The 20,385-nt window shown below is 45.1% G+C and overlaps 1 protein-coding gene across 1 annotated transcript in view; it reads left to right on the top strand.

The window, feature by feature from the left end:
• LOC121579391 (homeobox protein cut-like 1) overlaps positions 1-20,385 on the top strand; it is a 256,964-nt gene that overhangs the window by 200,447 nt on the left and 36,132 nt on the right. The window contains exons 19-20 of the mRNA XM_041893958.2: positions 4,607-5,002; positions 5,833-5,992. Of these exons, the coding sequence (XP_041749892.1) occupies positions 4,607-5,002; positions 5,833-5,992 (556 nt within the window). The remainder of the gene's footprint in view (positions 1-4,606; positions 5,003-5,832; positions 5,993-20,385) is intronic.

The following is a 20,385-nucleotide window of genomic DNA, read 5'->3' as shown; positions in this document are numbered from 1 at the left end:
TTTGCATGACAGTTACTGGCTGACAAAATTTTGAAATGTTCTGAGAATGTGTCATATTCAATGTGCAACTTCCATCGCGAATTTACTGTGAACACTGAGGCTGTACCCGCTTTAACTTACAGTTTTAACAGTGGCCATGTAGGCTACTGTGGCTATTTGATCATAATGTAGCCCTACCAGAGTGGCCTACCACCAAAAACAATGGATAAAATGCATCCCATAACATTCTAACATGGAAATAGCTGTTCTATCATTCAGCCTACAGTAGCAGCCAATGTGTGGTGTTCAATGTAGGCCTACATTCCATGATACTTTTGAGGGCTTGACATTAACCTGTTTATCCACTTGTCCTTCAGACAAGAAGGTGACTGAAAATGTTGTTGTGTTGTTTGATGCAAGAAACCACTTTACAAAATAAAATGCATTATTTTTCCCATACCATTATTACAGAGAATCAGACAAATTGTTCTACCCTCTGCCTATTGGCTACTTAGTTTATTCAAGCCTGTCTCAAAATACAACACTGCCCCTTTAAGACAAAAATAAAGCTCCTTACCTGAGTCGCTTTTCAAAGATGTCTATAAATGTATAAATGTGCTCTTGTAGGAAGCAATCCCTCCCCTATTGCTGACTACAATTGATCTATAACTGGGCTAATAACTCACTAACTAGCAAAGGATATTAACAAAATGTGCACACGTGGCTACGTGCAGCTGTCGCTTTGATCTCAAAACAAGCGCATCTACTCACGACCACTCATGCTGTAAACACAGTCCAGTTCAAAGTAAATGGCACAGATCAATATATGGCAATGGTCTATTTGCATATAGGCCTACTGCAGCTCTGATTGTTTATGCCACACCAGTTTGTGTAGAGTACGGGCTGAGTAGTGCGTGTCAATGCAATAGAATCCTACTCCGATGTGTTCTGCCTACAACAAAATATCTTGCATAGTTTGTTTTGTTGCATTGAAAGTGGCTAATATTGCGTTGAGTCAATCACAATTTCCACAGTAAAGGGAAACGTTGATAGTGTTAACAGGGAAAACGCTAGAACAGTGGTCACCAACCTTTTCTGAGTCAAGATCACTTTAATTCAAAATGCAAGCCGAGATCTACCGCTCAGATTTTCTTTTACTTGACTTAAAAAACGGAAGCCTATGCAACATTAACCAATTAAAAACAGTACTGTAGCAATTAGGTTTGTGCAGTAAGCTATAGGCCCAATACATTATCACCGCATATTGGGCTTTGCTTGAATTGCCTTGCCAATGCATTGTTGTTCGGGCCATTTTTTAAAATTATATTTCAAAAGTTGAGGTAGGCTATATGATCACACCGGTAATAGATCCGTTGTTGTATTACTTGTGAAGCACAGCTAAGTGAGCACACATTTCAATAATTAGCTTTTTATTTTTATTTTATTGGGCTGATGGTGCCTGAATCTGATGGTTGACACTGACCAAAAAGGGACACAGTCTTCCTGATGATGGCGAAACTCGAGTCGCACCGCATTATTTCTGCCTCATGCACAAATACATGTTGTTACTCCTATGAACAGAGAAAGTGAAATATTCCTTGATATTAAAAAAGACCCCAAAACAACAACACAAGCCTATAGATACACTTTCCTACTCATTCATTACTGCTGCAGTGCTTGTTGTAGCGTTGAGTGGAAATAGGAAGAACGCGCATTTCATGGCTTATAAAAGTGTTCAATACAAAGTGTTGACAGTGCTGAGTAAGAACATAAACATGAACTCACTCATAAAAACAGCATCTCTTTGCTGTATTCATTGACAGTCTCTCTCTAATCATGGTTTTGAAATCGCACAATATCAACTTTGCTGTAGCTTTCTTTTATGTCTGCTACGTTACTGCAGACACGGTCATCTGAGCCATCTGATTGGCCAGCGGTAGGCCGATGGTGCACTTGATTTGCTCCCTGGGCCAGCCGGGAAAGCAGAGTTTGTACCTTCAGACACATGAAATGGTTCAAAATGGCAACAGTTCATCTACCCGGCGCGCAGGGCAGCTGAATCGTGTGCACCTACCGCCAAAAATAGGAACACAAGGCTTTATCGTTGGGTTTTTTAAATAAATGTTTGGTGATCGACTAGGAATGCCTTGGAGATCGACCAGTCGATCGCGATTGACTGGTTGGTGACCACTACTCTAGAAAGTTGAGTGAAGTTCAATCTTGTGCTTCTCTGTGGGCTGATATTTCTGCGCGGCAGTCCCGAGGGAGCTGCGCGCGCACGCACGCAGTTTAGAGCGAACATTGGTCAAATCACTATCACTCATTTCTACACTCATGGCTAATGCCCTCTGATGGAACATCTACAGTATATGCTGTTTGTCTGTTGTTTGCTACTTCTCCTTAAACTGCTGAGATTTGTTACTCACTATTGTAGTTTTTGTTGGTGGCCATCACTCAAATCAGCTTCTGTACACAGCCCTTGTGTACCTGTAATTTGAATGTATTTGGAAGGTAATATTGGACAGTGTTATAATAGACCATACCAAACAGAGGGCCATTGTCTTTGTTCATCTGTAACGTGCAGCTGCTCAACTCAGAACGAGGTGCTCGGTGTGTATGTACAGTGGGGAGAACAAGTATTTGATACACTGCCGATTTTGCAGGTTTTCCTACTTACAAAGCATGTAGAGGTCTGTAATTTTTATCATAGGTACACTTCAACTGTGAGAGACGGAATCTAAAACAAAAATCCAGAAAATCACATTGTATGATTTTTAAGTTATTAATTTGCATTTTATTGCATGACATAAGTATTTGATACATCAGAAAAGCAGAACTTAATATTTGGTACAGAAACCTTTGTTTGCAATTACAGAGATCATACGTTTCCTGTAGGTCTTGACCAGGTTTGCACACACTGCAGCAGGGATTTTGGCCCACTCCTCCATACAGACCTTCTCCAGATCCTTCAGGTTTCGGGACTGTCGCTGGGCAATACGGACGTTCAGCTCCCTCCAAAGATTTTCTATTGGGTTCAGGTCTGGAGACAGGCTAGGCCACTCCAGGACCTTGAGATGAGTCTTACGGAGCCACTCCTTAGTTTCCCTGGCTGTGTGTTTCAGGTCGTTGTCATGCTGGAAGACCCAGCCACGACCCATCTTCAATGCTCATACTGAGGGAAGGAGGTTGTTGGCCAAGATCTCGCGATACATGGCCCCATCCATCCTCCCCTCAATACGGTGCAGTCGTCCTGTCCCCTTTGCAGAAAAGCATCCCCAAAGAATGATGTTTCCACCTCCATGCTTCACGGTTGGGATGGTGTTCTTGGGGTTGTACTCATCCTTCTTCTTCCTCCAAACACGGCGAGTGCAGTTTAGACCAAAAAGCTCTATTTTTGTCTCATCAGACCACAAGACCTTCTCCCATTCCTCCTCTGGATCATCCAGATGGTCATTGGCAAACTTCAGACGGGCCTGGACATGCGCTGGTTTGAGCAGGGGGACCTTGCGTGCGCTGCAGGATTTTAATCCATGACGGTGTAGTGTGTTACTAATGGTTTTCTTTGAGACTGTGATCCCAGCGCTCTTCAGGTCATTGACCAGGTCCTGCCGTGTAGTTCTGGGCTGATCCCTCACCTTCCTCATGATCATTGATGCCCCACGAGGTGAGATCTTGCATGGAGCCCCAGACCGAGGGTGATTGACCGTCATCTTGAACTTCTTCCATTTTCTAATAATTGCGCCAACAGTTGTTGCCTTCTCACCAAGCTGCTTGCCTATTGTCCTGTAGCCCATCCCAGCCTTGTGCAGGTCTACAATTTTATCCCTGATGTCCTTACACAGCTCTCTGGTCTTGGCCATTGTGGAGAGGTTGGAGTCTGTTTGATTGAGTGTGTGGACAGGTGTCTTTTATACAGGTAACGAGTTCAAACAGGTGCAGTTAATACAGGTAATGAGTGGAGAACAGGAGGGCTTCTTAAAGAAAAACTAACAGGTCTGTGAGAGCCGGAATTCTTACTAGTTGGTAGGTGATCAAATACTTATGTCATGCAATAAAATGCAAATGAATAACTTAAAAATCATACAATGTGATTTCCTGGATTTTTAGATTCCTGGATTTTTTAGATTCCGTCTCTCACAGTTGAAGTGTACCTATGATAAACATTACAGACCTCTACATGCTTTGTAAGTAGGAAAACCTGCAGAATCGGCAGCGTATCAAATACTTGTTCTCCCCACTGTATGTGAGGTCCGTGTCGACACCGCAAACCGGTTTAGCAATGCGGCGGAGACATTCTGCTGTGCGTCTCCAACAGATATGGCAAACTATCAACTTTCAGAGGCAGAACATGGCCTAACCCAGCAACTTATGGGAGTTAAGTTTCTTTGCTCCACATACCCACTCTGGATCCAGCCAATGACAGTGGCTGTGTCCTAATCCTTTATAGGGGAAGAGGAACCACCTATGTATCCATAGCTGGCCGATAGTGTGATGTTAGCGTTAGTGGTTAGCACCCTCCCTGCACAGTGACTGTGCCGTTAGCAATTAGCCGTTTGCCTTTAGTGGCAGGCCCCATCCCCACTCCCCCACCACCCCCACTGACTGTGCCTTTCTGTGTCTCCGCCAGAAGCCTCCCCGGCTGGCCGGCTCGTCCTCGGCGCTGGCCCCCTTCTCCTCCTCCGTCTCCATCTCCTCCGTGGACTACTGGAAGGACTGGCCCCGGGCCGAGTCCCCGTACTCCCAGGCCGGCTCCGAGCCCGGCGGGTGCACCAACACCCAGGGGACCAGTCGCGCCGACACCCCCCAGAGCAGCCCCTCTCCCCTGCCTCTGTCCTTGAGCCTGGGGCCCCTGGGTTCCCTGTTGACTCCCGCAGCCAAACCAGCCAAGCCGGTGGTGGTGCCGCTCACGCCTGAGCAGTACGAGGTCTACATGTACCAGGAGGTGGACACGGCCGAGCTCACGCAACAGGTCAAGGACAAGCTGGCCAAGAACGGCATCTGCCAGCGCATCTTTGGAGAGAAGGTGTGCAAGACACAGACCACCCTACGCCCTACCGTCCCATACCCGTGTCCTTATACTGCCTGATATACCCATCCTGCGCCAGTGTAGTGTCAACTCACATCTCCCCTGTAATACTGCTCCCCTTCCCTCTCTCCCTTCCTGTCATTTCCACTGAGTCACCCAGCTGCCCTCCACCCTTGGTCAGCACAGCTCAAAACTGTGTGTACTATGCTAGCTCAGCCCCTCCGTTGGAGTGTGTTTGCTGAATGAATCCATTCATACGCGTGTAAAAAGATTTGTGTGAAATGGTCACTATTGACATCACACAACATATGTGGTCCTCTAAGCTTCAGTACAGTACAGAGGGACCCTGCTCCTACACTGGCCAGCAGTTGTCACATCCATTTAGACACATCTAAGCCTGTCTCTCTTAGCAGTCATCTAGTTAATGGCATCACACAGTGATGTAGCATTGGGCCGCCAACCAGGATTCCACCAACAAAAACTCTGTTATACACCCTCTTTGGTACAAACTAAAGCAGATGGTGTAATGACGTACAGTACAGATCTCAGGGGTTTGAAGGAAAAACTGCATGATCTCTGTGTGTTTGCATATGTGTTTGTACTTGTCTATGTCTTGTACTTGTCTATGTACTGTACAGTAAGGACCATTGTTTTTGTTTGCTTACAGTAGCTAATATAAGGCTTCATTCTGGCATGCTTTCTGTGCAGTGTAATTACACATTGGAATGTTGTTTTACTGTCATTGTGAGCTCAGGTATATTTAATTATTTATTGGCTGATGTGTCTGTGTTTCTGTCTGTTTGTCAATGTGTGTGTACGTGTTACAGGTGCTGGGCCTGTCTCAGGGCAGTGTGAGCGACATGCTGTCCAGGCCCAAGCCCTGGAGCAAGCTGACCCAGAAGGGCCGGGAGCCCTTTATCCGTATGCAGCTGTGGCTCAATGGAGAGCTGGGCCAGAATGTCCTGCCCTTACAGGGCCAGCCACAAGGTAAACACACACACACACACTGCTAGAAAGTACTGCACCTTCATTACCAGCCACAAGGTAAACACACACACACACTGCTAGAAAGTACTGCACCTTCATTACCAGCCACAAAGTAAACACACACACACTCTGCTAGAAAGTACTGCACCTTCATTACCAGCCACAAGGTAAACACACACACACACTGCTAGAAAGTACTGCACCTTCATTACCAGCCACAAGGTAAACACACACACACACTGCTAGAAAGTACTGCACCTTCATTACCAGCCACAAGGTAAACACACACACACTCTGCTAGAAAGTACTGCACCTTCATTACCAGCCACAAGGTAAAAACAAACAAAATAGAATTATTGTAAAATTGACTGTGTCCATAAAATGTATATAGTATGTATAAGCTGGAAGTAGAGGCATAAGCATTGTTGTTCACTAGTTTACTCTTATTAGGGAAGGGGTGGTGGGGTTGGAAAGTAATAAAGGGAAATATATATATTTTTTAAAGGATATGTATATGTATGTATATACAGTGGGGAGAACAAGTATTTGATACACTGCTGATTTTGCAGGTTTTCCTACTTACAAAGCATGTAGAGGTCTGTAATTTTTATCATAGGTACACTTCAACTGTGAGAGACGGAATCTAAAACAAAAATCCAGAAAATCACATTGTATGATTTTTAAGTTATTAATTTGCATTTTATTGCATGACATAAGTATTTGATACATCAGAAAAGCAGAACTTAATATTTGGTACAGAAACCTTTGTTTGCAATTACAGAGATCATACGTTTCCTGTAGGTCTTGACCAGGTTTGCACACACTGCAGCAGGGATTTTGGCCCCTCCTCCATACAGACCTTCTCCAGATCCTTCAGGTTTCGGGGCTATCGCTGGGCAATACGGACTTTCAGCTCCCTCCAAAGATGTTCTATTGGGTTCAGGTCTGGAGACTGGCTAGGCCACTCCAGGACCTTGAGATGCTTCTTACGGAGCTACTCCTTAGTTGCCCTGGCTGTGTGTTTCGGGTCGTTGTCATGCTGGAAGACCCAGCCACGACCCATCTTCAATGCTCTTACTGAGGGAAGGAGGTTGTTGGCCAAGATCTCGCGATACATGGCCCCATCCATCCTCCCCTCAATATGGTGCAGTCGTCCTGTCCCCTTTGCAGAAAAGCATCCCCAAAGAATGATGTTTCCACCTCCATTCTTCACGATTGGGATGGTGTTCTTGGGGTTGTACTTATTTTTGTCTCATCAGACCACATGACCTTCTCCCATTCCTCCTCTGGATCATCCAGATGGTCATTGGCAAACTTCAGACGGGCCTGGACATGCGCTGGCTTGAGCAGGGTGACCTTGCGTGCACTGCAGGATTTTAATCCATGACGGCGTAGTGTGTTACTAATGGTTTTCTTTGAGACTGTGGTCCCAGCTCTCTTCAGGTCATTGACCAGGTCCTGCCATGTAGTTCTGGGCTGATCCCTCACCTTCCTCATGATCATTGATGCCCCACGAGGTGAGATCTTGCATGGAGCCCCAGACAGAGGGTGATTGACCGTCATCTTGAACTTCTTCCATTTTCTAATAATTGCGCCAACAGTTGTTGCCTTCTCACCAAGCTGCTTGCCTATTGTCCTGTAGCCCATCCCAGCCTTATGCAGGTCTAATTTTATCCCTGATGTCCTTACACAGCTCTCTGGTCTTGGCCATTGTGGAGAGGTTGAAGTCTGTTTGAGTGTGTGGACAGGTGTCTTTTATACAGGTAACGAGTTCAAACAGGTGCAGTTAATACAGGTAATGAGTGGAGAACAGGAGGGCTTCTTAAAGAAAAACTAACAGGTCTGTGAGAGCCGGAAGTCTTACTGGTTGGTAGGTGATCAAATACTTATGTCATGCAATAAAATGCAAATTAATTACTTAAAAATCATACAATGTTATTTTCTGGATTTTTGTTTTAGATTCCGTCTCTCACAGTTGAAGTGTATCTATGATAAAAATTACAGACCTCTACATGCTTTGTAAGTAGGAAAACCTGCAAAATCGGCAGTGTATCAAATACTTGTTCTCCCCACTGTATGTATGTATGTGTGTGTGTGTGTGTGTGTGTGTATATATATATATATATATTTGCGAGAGAAAAAAAACATATGGGGGTTTGGAAGTGATGCAGACAATTACATTGATGGACGTTACAATCTATCTGCAATATTAAAGCTGAATCTACCCCCTAAAAAACAACAACTGTGCGATGTAGTAGGGATTTGTAGTTTCCAACAGGCCAATATTCTACATAGTTTAGCGTGTGCCTACTTTTTCGGTCTGTGTGGGGCAGACACAGAGAGGGAGAGAAGAGACAAGAATGCGTGATCAAGAGGGATAGAGAGCAGTTGCTTCGCGAGATAGCTCTACCTGAAAATACATGATCTAAGTGATTGATAGTTGGTATTCATCAGTCATAAAAGTATGCTTTATTTACTTTTAAGAACTACTAAAATAGTGATTTTGTCAGACAGCATAGGCAGCAGCTCTATAGAGATGAGATGACTTGGAATGAAATAATAAAGTCATCAAATAAAACAAATGTAATATACACAACAACTGAAATATTTCAGTAATGTGAATAAATGATGGTTAAGTGATAAGCAGTAATGGGCAGTCACTACCATCATGGGACTTTTATTAATTGTTTATTCTGTGTTGTTACAGCATTCAAACCACATAATGCATAGTGCGTTTAAAAAATCGAAAACCATGATTATTTTTTAATAATCTAACTGAAACCGAACCGACCTCAAAAAGCAATAAACACTCAGCACTAATGCACACACACCCACAAACACAAACAGAACATGCTGCTTACAGGGTCAACCAGGTATTTAGTAATGGAGGACTAGATACTATAGTCTCACACACACACTATCGCTGATCAAATCCTCCTCAGAAAGGAATAGATGTTTTGACCACAAAGGAACATAGACTGAGCATTGTCGTTTTCATTGACAGTGAGCATATGCTTTCATGCATGTGTGTGTCTGCGTTCATTCACTTGTGCGTACATCCACCTACAAGTGTGTGTGTGTGTGTGTGAGCACCTGCCTGTGTGTGTCCGTGTCCCAGTGTTTGATCTGATTGATGGCCACTGAGAGCAGGGAGAGCCTCTGTCCTTGCCCAGAGATTAAATTCTCCCCGGCTGCTGTCCTTGTATTGAAATGAAAATCTTTCCAGGTTTTATTCCGTCTCTGGAGAGTTGGGCATAAGCACTGAGAGGGAGCCATCCATCAGCCAGGGGTGTGTGTGAACCTGTCCGTCAGGTCTCCCCCACAGTCCTCTGTCTGTCTGCCTCCTGACCCCACCATCACACACACATACTGTACACACACACACACACAGCTTAATTCTTTGTGGAATTTCAGGACTTTTTGGGGAGTAAGAATGTTTAACCATTAAAAATCCTATTTTCTCTAACCTTAACCCCAAAAACCCTAACCCTAACCTTAACCCAAAACCCTAAACCTAACCCTTAATCTTAAAATAGCATTTGAACAAATTCAGGATATGAAAAATGTCCTGACTTTAAAGAAAAGTTATTGTCCTGACAAGGTAGGAAAACATTCAGGTAAATTGTTAGGACATTGGGGTCCTGATAAGGTAGGAAAACAAGTACACACCACACACATACTGTGCACACACACCACACACACAGTATACCAGATCCTCTCTGAACGCTCTCTCTGTCGCCTTTCTAACTCACTCTTAATCTGTCCTTGTTCCCAGTCTCAATTGCTACGCAAACAACTGTCCCAGGAGCAGTTATCTGATTTAGACCACAATGGTTAAAGGTGCTACACATAGGATTTTTTTCAATTTCCATAATATATCTGCAGTAATAGTGGAATGATAGTGTTTCACAATATTACTTACCCGCTAGTGTTGTGATTGGCTGTGATATTCGCCTATTGATTTCTACCACCGGAGCGGCATCTGTTGTCAAAATGGGAAAGCTTTGACTTTGTGGCTGTGTTATCTAGTGGAAATCGGAAATTTAAGGTGTAGCACCTTTAAGGTTTGGACTGGGTCAGTAAGAGCTGATTCCAAGTCTGTTTTCCAGGCCTGAAAGAAACTGATGCCTCTTACTCAGACTCTCTCAAACAAGCCTAAAACACAACATATTTTTTAAACGTAATAAATAATTTCAGGTAGATTCAATAAACCTTCTCATTTTGATACAACATTGAAAAGACTAGTGCTTAGCAACACCATTGAAATCAAAGGCCCATGGCCTCCACTCATTTCTCATTAGCCGAAGCGTGATAAGGTATACGCCAGGGTAAGGGGGTTTATGGGTAACACACCCACGCCGTCCCGTCCACCTACCCTGTCTGAGCGTGTGCATCCCGACAAGTCGGAGCTGAACCTACTGCAGGGATGCTAATTATGGATAGCTAATTAAAGACAAGGCGCTAGGGAGGTGATGACTGCTAAAAGACATCCAGGAAGACCCAAGGACATTATTGCCACCGTGTTGATGTTGTTGTTGTCGTGAATTAAGATACAGGAAAATCAAATTTGGTTTTTAAAGAAGATAATGAGGTGTTTTAATGCAAATACGTTTTGGTTCTATGTGGCCTTAGAACTGGGTCAGGAGACAATTAAGAAAATGTGTTGTAAGTGTTGGTTAAGATGGGAAACTTTGATATTTTTGCTGATGAAACATTCAGGATTCAGTGTAGTGGGCAAAGTTCCCCTCATAAAATATGTTGTATTTGTAGATTTCACTATAATTTTTGTCAACCTCTTTCCTTCATTAAAAATGTCTGCATTTGAAAACCCTTCCTATTCAATATCCAAGCCTCTGTTGAACTTCGAAACATTTTCTTGACCGTTACTGTTTTGTGTGGCCGGTCACCTCAGGCCGTCTTCCAGACAATTAGTAGAGACAGTAAGACTACTATCCCAGAATGCTGCAGTGCCCATTGTGTCAGGGTGGAGCTGGAGTCGTCATGGCAGCTTTCTGCTGAGCCACACAGCGACCCGCTCCACATGACGGAGAGCAGACGCGACACGGACATGTCACAAGCTTAGCCAGCCTGGTGTTTGTCTTGTGTGTGTGTGTGTGTGTGTGTGTGTGTGTGTGTGTGTGTGTGTGTGTCTGGTCACGTTCTGTGGAAACACACCTCATAGTCACATTGACAATCGACGGCGAGTGGGTCTCTACGCTCGTCGGACTAAACCTGATTTAATTTGCGTCCATTTTAGAAAAATATGCAATACTCACCACCACCAATATACAGAAACCATACCTCACACTGATACATCTATAGAAGCACAACATGGATGGATGTTACTCATAAATCCACTATGCACCACTAGCATGTAGGCTCTTCATACACACTGAATCTGGTAAAGGTTGATCTTTTTATAGAGCTGGTCCTCGGCAGCGCTAGCCAACTTGACGCCAGCTCATTTGCTGTGATGATGAAGTGGTACCAGAGGATAGTCAGCCTCTAATGTGAGGGAGCTCCATGCCCTGTTTACAGAGCTGTCACACCTTATAGATGAAAGGAGGATCCTCGATAACACACACAGGCCGGGGGGGGCAGCAGGAGATGAGGAGCGGGGGGCAGGGTGGGGGGGTTGGCGCACTCTCTCTCCCGGGGGCCTCCCGGAGCTGTTGTAATCAATTACAGCGTCAGAACACTGATGTATGATAATTACTATGAGAGAGCCCCCTCCCCTCCCTCATCTATGCTCTCTCCTCTCAGACAGCCCCCTCCCTCTCCCCCTCGCAGACACACACACACAAACACAAATTCATACACTCTTGCGTGCACATACACACACAGCCCCTCTGCTTTGCTGGGCTACATCACCCCCCACCTCTTACATATACACACACAGCCCCTCTGTCTGCACACACACACACTCCTTTGGCTAATTAATATGCAAATAATCAGCCAATGGTATGCTAAATAGGAGCAGAGCCTGGTCGGGGAGCAGAGGCATGATGAATTACATTTACTGGCTGTCCTACATTAAGTACCCTTTCCCCATCATTTTCACTGTAAATTAGCCACGGCAATATATAGATTACAGAGATGACTTTCGAACCGAAGAGGGAGATCGGGAACACAGGGAGAGTGAAAAGAGAGAGTGAGAGAGAAAGAGGATCGGAAATTAATGGCTTTGAAAATGGGCCTGTAGCTTAAAAAGAAATGTAAATGTCAGCTTGCCTGTCTGCTTAATCCAGGGCTGGCCAGAGAATTTAAAAGTACATTATGTTCTTGGGATGGGGTTTAATGGGACACTTGTTAGATATGGAGCAGGGCAGGCAGACAGACAGGGCAGGGGTGGGCCTTTCCTGAAACATGCGCACACATACATATACACTGATTTGATTCTGTCACACACACACTCACCAACAGATACACACACAATCAAAAACACTTAATCATTCACATTCTCACACACACATGCACACTCGCCCATGAACACACATATTTTGTCTATTTCTTTCTATCTAAATACACACGCACACTCTTAGGCAGTCACGGCAGCGGGGGCCAAAGTGTGTTTAAAAAGGCCCATTTGGTGGATTATGTGAATAGCCGGTGTAATGGACCAGGCTTTAGAAGCTCACATGACATTGTCCCAATCTGTGTTTCTGTGCCCTGGCTGAGGGGAGACCACAGGGCCCTGTGAAACAGGACAGCCCAGATGGACGGAAGAAAAAGCGATGGAGAGAGAGACCGCTTCAGCCATTGTTTGTTTACGTTGTCCAAAAGTCTTCTCAGGAAAGCAAATGGAATGGACTGAAAATAATGTAAAAGCTCTAAAATCTGTGAAAAGTGATCAAAAGCTTTCAAAACCAACACAAGGTTAAATTTGTACCTCATTGTGTAGGAGACATGTTAACGTGTGTCACTGTATGCTCTTCACCCAGCACATTATAACATCCTCGCCCCTCATTAGAACACACCACAGTTAGCCCAGCTATAAGTAGCCCTCCCCAGGGATGTCTGTGGAAGCTACATACAGAGTACACACCCTCCAGGTGCCTCTCAGAATGTGTGTGTGTGTTCACGCACATTTGTGTTTGTGCGTGTGCATGTGTGTGTGAGGTGAAGAGTGTTCCCTGCCTCCTCATCTGTTTCAGCTCATCCTTTCCCCTCAGTGCTAACATGCCCTCTCCATCAGGAACACGGATACAATGGGATGGGAAACATGGAGACACACTGTTTATACCGATGCCTGCTTTAACCCACACACTAACCAAGGGTCATATGACTAACATGTTGCATGTTCAGCGTTGTTCCCAAATGCTTCGTCTGTATATCAGAATGTTGAGTGTTGACTTGTACAGATATTGAATCTAGAAATGTAGTTTGGTGCGAAATTGAGTGCACATTTGCATATGCAAATGTATATATATCTAGTGTAGACATACATTGGTATTTAAATTGGTGCCGCTGTATCTTTGGAACAAAAAGCCGTTGGTTGCAGTTGAATGGGGCCAGGCATGGAGTAGTGTTTATCTAAAAGCCAGTGAAAGCTGTTTCAGGCCCTTTTAGTGTCACCACTGTCAGAGTTAAAAGCAGCAAGCAGCTGTACATCCAGATGCAGCTATCTCTCTCTCTCTCTCTCTCCCTCCATCCTCTCTCCTCTCACTCCGTCCTCTGGCATCAAGCAAAACAGAGTGCCCTGCGAGGAAAATTGAAAACATTGCCTCCTCCTCCCTCTTTCATCTCCTCTCTCCCTCCCTCCATCCCACCCTCATTTCCTCCCTCCCTTCCTCAGGGCAATGTCCCTCTGGGGGCCACTGGGCTGGTGACATGGCTGGGCTGTGGGTTGCGGGAACCATGTCACAGGACAACATGTCATGTGGAGAACCCCACCCTTTCCTCGTCTCCAACTCCCACCTCCCTCCCCTGCCCCCCTCGCGCCATGCCGCCAGTTAAAATGTCACCAGTCGGGTGAGCGAGCCGGGCGGGAGATGCGAGCTGACTGCCTCCCCCCTGCACACACACACACACTCCCCCTCAGCTTTTTCTCCCAGCACGGCAGGGAGGTGATCACTAGTGACGGCTCCCCTCGGCTGCTCACTTTAGGGCCGCAGCCAGCCACACACACATCGAGACAAAGACACAACTCATGCACAAACCCTCACACACAGACACACATGCACACACCCTACCACACAGGGTTGGCAGAGAGTGGGAAGGAGGGATAGTGGAGGGAGAAAGAGAGCAGGAGCTTCATTTGGAGCCTCTGACACCTTAATGTCAAAGGGACTCATCAAAATAAGTGTCTTGTTTTTCCATACTTCAGAAATCATTTTAGCAAACAACTGATGGCACTGTCTGTAGTTATATAGTGTTGAGAATGGACAGGGTAGGTCTGTGTTGGGTATTGCTATGTGTTGTTTACTCTTTTGATCATAATAGATTTGTTTTAAGAGTTGCATGTCAATGTGGTCTGTCGTATTACAGTTTGGCCATTATTTCTCTGTCAAAGTTGTAGGTATGAGTATTGCAACACTGATCAACACACAAACACCAATCACCCTTCCCTGTCCCACACCTGTCCTTCACACAGACCTACAAACATACACACACCATTCCACCTCCCATGTCCCATCTGTCCTTCACATACACACACACACACACACACCATCTCATGTCCCTCAACTGTCCCTCACACATACCCCCTTCTCTGTTCCACCCTTGTACATCACACACACACTCTCCCCTTTTTGATTCAGAGGGGTTGGGTTAAAGGCGGAAGACACATTTCAGTTGAATGCATTCAGTTGTACAACTGACAAGGTATCCCCCTTTACTTTCCTTTTCCCTTCCCTCAAACACATACACCCTCCCATGGCCAGGCCCGTGGTGGTGGGGAGACCTTGGGCTCCATCAGCCCCCCTTCCTCCCATGCTGGCCTTCCTCCTGGCCTTGGCTGGGTAAGACTGATGAGTTGGCCCTCCTCTGTTGGCAGCCAGGCACCATGGAACGCTCTCTCACAGTAGGACTACATCTCTACTTCTACCCACTACTTGCTACCCACTCCACAGAGCAGGACTGGAGAAAGTCCAACCACCACATACACACACACACAGACACACAACCACATACACACACACATATACACACTGAACAAAAATATAAATGCAACATGTAAAGTGTTGATCCCATGTTGAATGAGCTGAAATAAAAGATCCCATAAAGCTTATTTCTCCCACATTTTGTGCACAAATTTATCTACATCCCTGTTAGTGAGCATTTCTCCTTTGCCAAGATCATCTGTCCACCTGACAGGTGTGGCATATCAATAAGCTGATTAAACATTATGGTCATTACACAGGTGCACCTTGTGCTGGGGACAATGAAAGTCCACTTTAAAATGTGTAGTTTTGTCACACAACACAATGCCACAGATGTCTCAAGTTTTGAGGGAGCGTGCAATTGGCATGCTGACTGCAGGAATGTCCACCAGAGCTGTTGCCAGAGAATTTAATGTTAATTTTTCTACCATAAACCGGCTCCAACGTTGTTTTAGAGACTTTGGCAGTACGTCCAACCGGCCTCACAACTGCAGACACCGTGTAACCACGCCAGCCCAGGACCGCCACATCCGGCTTCTTCACCTGCGGGATTGTCTGAGACCAGCCACCCGGACAGCTGATGAAACTGTGGGTTTGCACAACTGAAAAATGTCTGCACAAACTGTCAGAAACCATCTCAGGGAAGCTAATCTGCGTGCTCGTTGTTCTCACCAGGGGCTTGACCTGACTGCAGTTCGGTGTCATAACCGACTTCAGTGGGCAAATGCTCACCTTCGATGGCCACTGGCACGCTGTAGATGTATGCTCTTCATGGATGAATCCTGGTTTCAACTGTACCGGGCAGATGGCAGATGTCAGCGTTGTGAACAGAGTGCCCCATGGTGGCGGTGGGGTTATAGTAAGGGCAGGCATAAACTACGGACAACGAAAACAATTGCATTTTATCAATGGTAATTTGAATGCACAGAGATATAATGACGAGATCCTGAGGCCCATTGTCGTGCCATTCATCCGCCGCCATCACCTCATGTTTCAGCATGATAATGCACAGCCCCATGTTGCAAGGATCTGTACACAATTCCTGGAAGCTGAAAATGTCCTAGTTCTTTCACGGCCTGCATACTCACCTGACATGTCACCTATTGAGCATGTTTGGGATGCTCTGGATCGACGTTTAGGACAGTGTGTTCCAGTTCCCGCCAATAACCAGCCACTTCGTACGGCTATTGGAAGAGGAGTGGGACAACATTCCAGTGGTACTTAATTATGTGTTGTGTTGGATTTGCCCCAAACATAACACTTTGTATTTAGGACATAACGTTTTACTTTAGTGCCTTATTGCAAACAGGATGCATGTTTTGGAATATCCCTTCTTTTCAGTCTGTCATTTAGATTAGTATTGTGGAGTAACTACAATGTTGTTGATCCATCCTCAGTTTTCTCCTATCACAGCCATTAAATTCTGTAACTGTTTTTAAGTCACCATTGGCCTCATGGTGAAATCCCTGAGCAGTTTCCTTCCTCTCCGGCAACTGAGTTAGAAAGGACACCTGTATCTTTGTAGTGACTGAGTGTATTCATACACCATCCAAAGTGTAATTGATAACTTCACAATGCTCAAAGGGATATTCAAAATCAGTTTTTCTTTTTTACCCATCTACCAATAGGTGCCCTTCTTTGTGAGGCATTGGAAACCTCCCTGGTCTTTGTGGTTGAATCTGTGTTTGAAATTCACTGCTCGACTGAGGGACCTTACAGATAATTGTATGTGTGGGGTACAGAGATGAGGTAGTCATTCAAAAATAATGTTAAGCACTTATTGCACACAGAATAAGTCCATGCAACTTATTATGTGACTTTTTAAGCAACATTTTACTCTTGAACATATTTAGGCTTGCCATAACAAAATTTGTAACAAACATCTTCAGCCCGTAGAGAACACTCAGTATAAATAACAAGCAACATTCACTCCATTTTTCCCTTTCAGCAAAATGCTAGAAACCAAGCAATCAATACTTATTGACTCAAGACATTTCAGCTTTTCATTTTTTATTAATTTGTAAAAATTTCTAAAAACATGGTTCCATTTTGACATTATGGGGTATTGTGTGTAGGCCAGTGACACAAAATCAAATTTTTAATTCAGGCCTTAACACAACAAAATGTGGAAAAAGAGGTGTGAATACTTGCTGAAGGCACTGTAGCTATACACACACACACACACACACACACACACATACAGTGCATTCAGAAAGTATTCAGACCCCTTGACTTTTTCCACATTTTGTTACGTTACAGCCTTATTCTAACATGGATTAAATCGTTTTTTTCTTCTTCTCAGCAATCTACACACAATACCCCATATTGACAAAGCAAAAACAGCTTTCTAGAAATTCCTGCAAATGTATAAAATAAAATAAAACTGAAATGACATTTACATAAGTATTCAGACCCTTTACTCAGTACTTTGTTGAAGCACCTTTGGCAGCGATTACAGCCTCAAGTCTTCTTAGGTATGACGTTACAAGCTTGGCACACCTGTATTTGGGGAGTTTTTCCCATTCTTCTCTGCAGATCCTCTCAAGCTCTGTCAGGTAGGATGGGGAGTGTCGCTGCACAGCTATTTTCAGGTCTCCCCAGAGATGTTAAATCGGGTTCAAGTCCGGGCTCTGGCTGGGCCACTCAAGGACATTCAGAGATTGTCCCGAAGCCACTCCTGCGTTGTCTTGGCTATGTGCTTAGTGTCGTTGTCCTGTTGGAAGTTGAACCTTCGCCCCAGTCTGAGGTCCTGAGCGCTCTGGAGCAGGTTTTCATCAAGGATCTCTCTGTACTTTGCCCCGTTCATCATTCCATCGATCCTGACTAGTCTCCCAGTCCCTGCCACTGAAAAACATCCCCACAGCATGATGCTGCCACCACCATGCTTCACAGTAGGGATGGTGCCAGGTTTCATCCAGACGTGACGCTTGGCATTCAGGCCAAAGAGTTCAATCTTGGTTTCATCAGACCAGATAATCTTGTTTCTCATGGTCTGAGAGTATTTTAGGTGCCTTTTGGGCTGTTATGTGCCTTTTACTGAAGAGTGGCTTCCGTCTGGCCACTCTACCATAAAAGACTGATTGGTGGAGTGCTGCAGAGATGGTTGTCCTTCTGGAAGGTTGGGGTATTGTGTGTAGATTGATGAGGAATGTTTTTTATTTAATCAATTTTAGAATAAGGCTGTAACGTAACAAAATGTGGAAAAAGTCAAGGGGTCTGAATACTTTCCGAATGCACTGTAGATATAGTTACACACACACACACACGTCAGGGTACACAACATTCTTCTTTTTGGTAGTCACTGGCCTAGGAGTGCCAAGACCAGCGTATTGGACACGCCCACATCATCAACTTGGCAGTGCTCTGAAATGTGACAAACGAGTCAATTTTAATGTGCACGTCAGAAGTTTTGTGTTCAAGTTAATTTACTGTTAAAGCGTGCTGCTTGAACAGAATCATAAAACCCATACAGCCATCACACTCGCACTCTCTCACACACACACACACACACACACACACACACACACACACACACACACTTATCTGATCTACTGACAGGCGCTTTCCCGTCAATGCAACTCAACGTGCGCTTTTCTTACTGATGCGCAGAGAGGAAGAAAATTGCACATGCAGTGATTTTCTACTCCTCAGCTCTGCATTCTCTCGTTTTCTGCCTCCCTCTCCCTCCCTCTCTCACTCTCTCTCTCCCTCTCTCCCTCTCCCTCCCTCCCTCTCTCGCTCTCGCTCTCCCTCTCTCCCTCTCCCGCCCTCTCTCCCTCTCCCGCCCTCTCTCTCCTTCTCCCTCTCCCTCTCTCTCCCTCCCTCTCTCTGCTCATCTCTGACAGACTGCTGTCTCAGGAGGATAATTTTTTGGCCGTGCAATGGGCCATCACACAGCCATTGGGTAGCGGAAGGGTGGAAGGGGGTGCTGGTGGAGATGACAGAATCACAGTGACATGATAGCGCCAATCATTCTCTCTGTGTGTGCATGCTGGAATGACTGCCTGTTTGACGGAGCATTGGAGCAGAGTACAGTCGTGGTCAAAAGTTTTGAGAATGACACATTAATTTTCACAAAGTCTGCTGCCTCAGTTTTTATGATGGCAATTTGCATATACTCCAGAATGTTATGAAGAGTGAGCAGATGAATTGCAGTCCCTCTTTGCCATGAAAATGAACTTAATCCCCAAAAAACATTTCCACTGCATTTCAGCCCTGCCACAAAAGGACCAGCTGACATCATGTCAGTGATTCTCTCGTTAACACAGGTGAGAGTGTTGACAAGGACTCTGTCACTCTGTCATGCTGATTTGAGTTAGAATAACAGACTGGAAGCTTTAAAAGGAGGGTGGTGCTTGAAATCATTGTTCTTCCTCTGTTAACCATTGTTACCTGCAAGGATATTGCTGCTAGTAAGATTGCGCCTAAATCAACCAATTATCGGATCATCAAGAACTTCAAGGAGAGAGGTTCAATTGTTGTGAAGAAGGCTTCTGGGCGCCCAAGAAAGTCCAGCAAGCGCCAGGACCGTCTCCTAAAGTTGATTCAGCTGCGGGATCGGGGCACCACCAGTGCAGAGCTTGCTCAGGAATGGCAGCAGGCAGGTGTGAGTGCATCTGCACGCACAGTGAGGCAAAGACTTTTGGAGGATGGCCTGGTGTCAAGAAGGGCAGCAAGGAAGCCACTTCTCTCCAGGAAAAACATCAGGGACAGACTGATATTCTGCAAAAGGTACAGGGATTGACCTGCTGAGGACTGGGGTAAAGTCATTTTCTCTGATGAATCCCCTTTCCGATTGTTTGGGGCATCCGGAAAAAAGCTTGTCCGGAGAAGACAAGGTGAGTGCTACCATCTGTCCTGTGTCATGCCAACAGTAAAGCATCTTGAGACCATTAATGTTTGGGGTTGCTTCTCAGCCAAGGGAGTGGGCTCACTCACAATTTTGCCTAAGAACACAGCCATGAATAAAGAATGGTACCAACACATCCTCCAAGAGCAACTTCTCCCAACCATCCAAGAACAGTTTGGTGACGAACAATGCCTTTTCCAGCATGATGGAGCACCTTGCCATAAGGCAAAAGTGATAACTAAGTGGCTCGGGGAACAAAACATCGACATTTTGGGTCCATGGCCAGGAAACTCCCCAGACCTTAATCCCATTGAGAATTTGTGGTCAATCCTCAAGAGGCAGGTGGACAAACAAAACCCCACAAATTCTGACAAACTCCAAGCATTGATTATGCAAGAATGGGCTGCCATCAGCCAGGATGTGGCCCAGAAGTTAATTGACAG

This window comes from Coregonus clupeaformis, chromosome 13 (assembly GCF_020615455.1).
Source record: "Coregonus clupeaformis isolate EN_2021a chromosome 13, ASM2061545v1, whole genome shotgun sequence".
NCBI lineage: Eukaryota > Metazoa > Chordata > Actinopteri > Salmoniformes > Salmonidae > Coregonus > Coregonus clupeaformis.
Note: the sequence above shows the minus strand (reverse complement) of the source record. Positions and strands in the feature narration are given on the sequence as shown.